The sequence below is a fragment of the Geospiza fortis genome, unplaced genomic scaffold (assembly GCF_000277835.1).
Source record: "Geospiza fortis unplaced genomic scaffold, GeoFor_1.0 scaffold14, whole genome shotgun sequence".
NCBI classification, from domain to species: domain Eukaryota; kingdom Metazoa; phylum Chordata; class Aves; order Passeriformes; family Thraupidae; genus Geospiza; species Geospiza fortis.
The window spans coordinates 146,185-152,029 of NW_005054512.1; the positions used below are offsets into that span (position 1 = coordinate 146,185).

The following is a 5,845-nucleotide window of genomic DNA, read 5'->3' on the forward strand; positions in this document are numbered from 1 at the left end:
GGGGCGGGGGCGTGGGGGGGGGGGGGGGGGGGGCTATGGGAGATCTTGAGGTGGTGAGGTGGTGAGGGGGCACCCCAAAGTGTCCATGAGGTGATGGAAGGGTCACCCCAAAGGGTCTTGGAAATGATAAGGGGACCTCAAAGGGTATCTGAGGTGGTGAGGAGAAACCCCAAAGGATCTCTGAGGTGATAAGGGCACACGCCAAAGGATCTCCACAGCCCCCCTCGGACCCTTACCATAACCTCAAGGACCCTGAGGTGATGGAGAACCTGGGGTGGGGGCTCTGAGATAATGGGGTCACACCCCACACGGCCCCTGAGGTGACAGGGACCCCTAGGTGATGGTAGGACCACTACCTGGCCCATTTTTACCCCATATCTTGTGACTTTTGTTTCCAGGGAAAAGGGCCGAGATTGCTGTTCAGGGTCCTGTGGCCGGCTGGCTCCCGAAAATCCGCGATACGCGGGATGCCCCCCAGACCCAAGCTGGCACCAGTGCCAACTCGGGCTGGTTTGATAGTGCCAACGGAGTCCCACAATCTGCCATCAATGACCGGGGCTGGTGAGTTTTGTTTCCAGGGAAAAATCGCGCTTTTTGACACCTTTTGCGACAGTCGCGCTTTACGTCGCGTTTTGCGGATTTTGGGGGAATTTTTTAGGGATTGTTTTGTATTCTAGGGGAAATTTTTAAGTGAAATGTTTGGATTTTTGGGGGGATTTTTGAGGAAATTTTTGGGATTTTTTTTGAATTTTCGGGAATTTTTTTAGGGAAATTTTCGGATTTTTTTGAGGATTTTGGGGAAATTTTTGGGGATTGTTTTTTATTTTGGGGGAAAATTTTTAGGGAAATTTTTTAGGGAAATTTTGGGATTTTTTTTGAGGATTTTGGGGGAATTTTTGGGATTGTTTTTTATTTAGGGGAAAATTACGGCACCTTTTACGACAGTCGCTTTACAGCCCTTTATGAAATTTTTATGGCACTTTACGGCACTTCATTTTACGGCACTTTATGGTTTTTACTTTATCTTGTTTTTTATTTATTTTTAATTAATTTTATTTTTTAATTTTTAAGCTATTTTTATTTAATTATTTAATTTTTATTTTTATTTTTTTTTATTTTTAAAGCTTTTATTTTACTTTATTTGGTGCTGCCCAGACCAGCCCAAGCCGCTGATTGTGGTGCTGTTTGAGGGTCCCCTGGACGAGGGAAGAAATGTGAATCTTGGCTCCACCTTTCAGAAGGCTGATTTATTATTTTATGGTCTCTATTATATTAAAAGAAGCCCTAAGAGTGTCACCTAATGCTTCAGAGTTTCCTTCCTCTGGCTGGGATCTGAACATTACTGAGCACACCTGGAGCAGTCACACCTGCATGTTCTAATTCTCCTTCTCCCTTTGTAGATGTTTATGGATTTTTAAATAGCTCCTGGAGTATCCAAAGCTTCAAAACCTCCACTGAAACCCTAGCTCTACCTGCCTGAGTCTCTGTCCCAACCTTCTCGTCCCAGTTCTCAGACCAGGAGGTGCCTGGATGAGGTTTCCAGTGGGTACTTTCAAGAATACAGGACAGAACTTTGAGAAGCCATGAGCAGTGTCATCATCACCAGAAATGTGTCACACACAGCAGGTCCCTCATGGGCCAGGCAAACAGGAAAGAAAGGTGGATTTAAAGCAAAACACTCAAATTTCCCAGCTAAACTCAGCTGGAACTCAGTTAAATCCTGCTCTCCTGCACCCAGAGATCTGTAAATCCCAGCAGATCAGAGACACAAAGCAGCAGCCCAGCCTGCACCACTGCCTGGCTATGGGGAGGAACAGAGCTCGTGCCTTGGAATGAGCTGAGGTAAAATCAAGATACTGAACTAAATCCAGAATGATCAACTCCATACAGCCTCAAATCAATGTCTGTCCTGGCTCAGGGATGGGTTTGGGGCAGTAAAAACTCAGGAACTGCAAGTTCTCCATAGGCTGTGTCCTGCCTGGCCCCCACAGCCCTGCCCCAGCCTTGGGGGGCCAGGTCACCTTGTAGAGTGTGGAGAACACACAGAAGCACCTGGAAACACGTGGATTGTTCATGGGAACACGTGAACTGTTCATGGGAACACGTGGATTGTTCATGGGAACACGTGGATTGTTCATGGGAACACATGAACTGTTCATGGGAACACCCTGTGAGCCCCAGGAGCGAGGGGGGCTGCGATGGCACTGCCCAGCAGGAGCCCCCTCAGCCCAGGTGCTGCCCTGGGCACTCTGTGGGGAGCAGACCCCACTCTCGGGGTCCCACCTGAGCAGGGAGGACCCAGTGAGGGCGGCTGTGGCTGCTGCTGTGCCCTCCACACAAGGAAGCTGCCCCCTCACGATTCCTCTGGGTGATCACCTGAGGAAAGACAAAAATCAGCAAGAGGAAAGTCACTGCCATAGCCAGCTCTGCACAGCTCCGGCACGGCAGGGGTGGCACCTTCTGCTTCCCCGCCCTGGGGCAGCCCGGGGTGCAGGGGCTGCCATGACAGGGACCTGTCCCCAGCTCACCTGGCCCCTTCCAGCACAGCCTGCAGGGATTTCTTCAGCGCCGCAGTGCTCCGGTCCAGGACAGCAGCCAGGCTGCTCCTGTGAGCTGGGCTGACCTGCGGTGGAGGCAGCACCAGCTCAGGGCCCTGCCCTGCCAGGAGCCCAGCTGGGAGCTCTGGGCTGGGCCCCAGGAGCTGCAGGAGCAGCCCTGGCTGGGCTCACCTGGCTCTGGTACGCCGTGAGCACGGCCGTCACCAGCCTGGCGAAGTTCAGCGACGTGGCAAAGGCTGGAGCCTGCTGGCACAGAGTGAGCACCAGCAGATCCAGGAGCTCAGGGGGCAGCACCTCCTGGAAAAGGCCCAGGGGCAGCCAAGGAGGGTGGGTCCTTGCTCCAGCACTGCTGGAGTCACCAAGGACACCCGTGGGACAAGGTGGGCTCCTCACCTGCCGCCCCAGCACGGCCTGCAGCACTGGCAGGAGCTTCTCTGACAAAGGCACCTCCAGGACTTGGCTGCAAGGACAGTGAAGAGGGAAGGGGCTGCTCTGAGGCCTGGCTGGTGCCCCCAGATGGCTGGAGCCAGCTGGAGCCATCCGGGCAGGCTGGACAGTGAGGCCAAAGCAGAGCTGCCAGCCCTGTGAGCCCTCACCAGCCCTGTGAGCCCTCACCTCAGCACCAGCTGCACAGAGTGGGGCTCCAGGCACTCCTCCACCAGCTCACACAGCAGCTTGGTCTGCTCAGCACCTGCAAAGCAGCAGAAAAGAGCCTCCAGGGGCTGCCAAATCCATGGGGATGTGCCTGGCCCTTCCTGGCACCTCTTCACAGGAGTATGTCCCAGTCAGGACAGACAGAAACCATCCAGTGCCTCCTCCTACTGCTGAGGATAATCCTGCTTCCCTTGCCCAGCTGCAGGAAGGGTTTAAACAGCTCCAGTCTCTGGGAAAAGGGGACACTGTGGCAGGGGTTCACTCCTCACAGCAGCACAGCCACCCTGGGGCAGCTCTGAGCATTAGGAGCCCTCCAATCATAGGAACTGTCCTTTGGGAAAAAATAAGCCAGAAGCCAGCCTAGCCAGCCCTCCCCTCCATCTGTAAACCCATCTCCCATCCCAACCCCAAGTGTTCACCTGGCCACGAAAAAACCAAGCCCAGGCCTCCATGGCCCCTAACAAGTGACAAATGCCACCCAGAAACAGCCACGGCTCCCAGCAGCCCTGCACACCTTCCCCTGGCCCCTGCAGCACTGCAGCCACCAGCACACGGCACAGGGGATGGGAATACTTGGAGCAAAACGAAGTCAGGGCAGCCATGAGGTGTCGGGAAGGCGGCTGGGTTAGGGCCAGCACCTGGGGACACAAAAGGCAGGAGCTGGGGACAGCGGAGAGGGGAACGGGGAGCAGGAATCTCCACTGCCATGGCACGTACCCGCCTGAGGAAGAGCTGCTGTGCCAGGATGGCTGCGCTGGTGTGGCTGAGGGCCGGGCTCAGAGGCAGCAGCCAGCTGCAGAAACGCCCCAGGGAGGGCTCGGGGCACGTGGAGAGCTGCAGGAAGGAGCACAGCCCCTCGAGCTGGGGTGGCACAGGGCACGGGGCATTAGGGACAGCAGCAGGGCCCTGCAGCAGCTGCAGCAGGGCTGCTGGGGCTCACCTGGCTGGGCGTGCAGGAGTTCAGGATGCTCAGCTTGGAGGGGGGGTGCAGCTCCGGGTGCTGGAGAGAAACACTGTCCTGAGTAAAGCACCAAATAAACCAAAACACAAAATACAGCTCCAGGGCTTCTCCCTTCCCCTGTGTCTGTCAGCACTGAGCCCACAGGCAGCCCCTCACACCGGCAAGGTGCAGGCACGTGTTGGTATCCCGAGCCCAGAGCAGGTGCCAACAGGGCTTTTCATCCCCATCTGTGAAATCCAGCTCCTTTTGCACCCCTCCTGAGGCCCTGGCACCAGCCTGTTTAGAGCATCAGCTCCAGGAGAGGGACAGAAGCAACCACTTACACTGGACTCCTGCAGCAGCAGCATCTTCAGCCCCTGCCCATGCACCTGAGGGAAATGAGATGAAGGAATGGGAATCAGGCTGTAAAGGCTCCCTGGGGCTGCAAGGGGACAGCAAACCCTACCCAGTACCTGGACAAAGGACTGCACCTCTGCTGCCAGCTCTGTCTGGGAAATCCTCCTGGGCTCCCCAGCTGCATCCTGCTGGGAGCTGTCCTGAGCAGCCTTCTCTGTGCTCTGAGCACGTGTGTCCCCTGGAGGCTCCTCAGGCACCTCCTCTTCCACCTCTGCCACATCTCCACATTCCTGGGGCTCACATGCCACCTCCTCCTTCCCCTCTCTGTCACTGCCCAACTCCAGGCTCTCCCCTGACACTTCCTTACGCTTCCCACCTCGAGGCACAGACTCAGGGGCACCAGCCTGCTTGCTGAAGCACCAGCTCAGTTTTCTTTGTCCCTCTGGTTTCTTCTGGGCAATTTTCTGGCACAGGCCCCTAAGCTGCTGCTGGCACGCAGCAGACAGGGCAGTGGGACGTGGGGAGCTCTCCTCTGCCCGTGGTCCCTGCTGGAGCAGATCCCCCAGTGCCTGCACCCAGGGATCCACGCGGGAATCCTGCTGCAAGGCCTGGAGCAGCTGGCGAAGGCAGTCCCGTGGCACTGCATCCTGCACCACCAGGAGCAGGGAGAAGAGGTTCCTCTGGCACAGAACGGGCAGCAGCAGCAGCCGCGGCTTGCTGGAAAAGGAGAGGTGAGTGGTCAGAGCAAATGCCCTGTCCTGAACCCAACCCACCCCGTGGAGCAGAGTCCCACAGCACCAGGGAGCAAGAGGAGGCACCTGATGCCTTCACCAGCTTCTGCAGACACGAGCTGGGACACCAGTGGGTCACTGCTATGATCCCAGCTTCATGTATGGGCCAGTGCACCGGGGGAAGTGGATTTTTACAAAGATTGAGGGCCATTGATTGTTTCTGTGGATTTTTAGGAAGATTGAGGGCCATTGCTTGTTTCTGTGGATTTTTACAAAGATTGAGGGCCACTGGTTGTTTCTGTATGCAGATATGAGGATGATGAGAATGCATAGGGTGAATGATCCTAAGCAGGCTTTGATTAGGCTGGAATGGAGGGTAGTGGCAGTTTGGGTTGCTATTAGTTGTAGGTTGTGCACCTGACACCCAAATTGTGCACCTGACACCCAAAACTCCCGCAAAACACCGAGTTTTAGAAACGTATCCAACTCACACGGCCAGGGCGTCCTGTGGGCCCTCCAGCGAGGGCTCCTCGGCGCACAGGGCTGCGCTGAGAGCCGGCCAGGGGAACGGCAGCCCCGGTCCCTGCTGGGGCCGGCCCCGCTGC

At 56.0% G+C, this 5,845-nt stretch overlaps 1 protein-coding gene and 1 long non-coding RNA gene across 2 annotated transcripts in view; one reads left to right on the forward strand and one right to left on the reverse strand.

The window, feature by feature from the left end:
* The first annotated feature begins 85 nt into the window (after positions 1-85).
* On the forward strand, positions 86-1,296 carry LOC115948770. The gene is made up of 2 exons (XR_004082552.1): positions 86-561; positions 1,125-1,296. It is a non-coding gene; the product is annotated as an uncharacterized LOC115948770 (long non-coding RNA).
* An 876-nt stretch (positions 1,297-2,172) lies between these two features.
* Positions 2,173-5,845, reverse strand: part of FANCE (FA complementation group E) — a 5,649-nt gene continuing 1,976 nt past the window's right edge. Inside the window, exons 2-12 of the mRNA XM_014310306.2 lie at positions 5,732-5,841; positions 4,626-5,226; positions 4,497-4,541; positions 4,153-4,212; positions 3,930-4,073; positions 3,727-3,850; positions 3,174-3,249; positions 2,952-3,018; positions 2,730-2,855; positions 2,529-2,623; positions 2,173-2,376 (exon numbers count right to left, since the gene is read on the reverse strand). Of these exons, the coding sequence (XP_014165781.1) occupies positions 2,373-2,376; positions 2,529-2,623; positions 2,730-2,855; positions 2,952-3,018; positions 3,174-3,249; positions 3,727-3,850; positions 3,930-4,073; positions 4,153-4,212; positions 4,497-4,541; positions 4,626-5,226; positions 5,732-5,841 (1,452 nt within the window). The 3' untranslated portion in view covers positions 2,173-2,372. The remainder of the gene's footprint in view (positions 2,377-2,528; positions 2,624-2,729; positions 2,856-2,951; positions 3,019-3,173; positions 3,250-3,726; positions 3,851-3,929; positions 4,074-4,152; positions 4,213-4,496; positions 4,542-4,625; positions 5,227-5,731; positions 5,842-5,845) is intronic.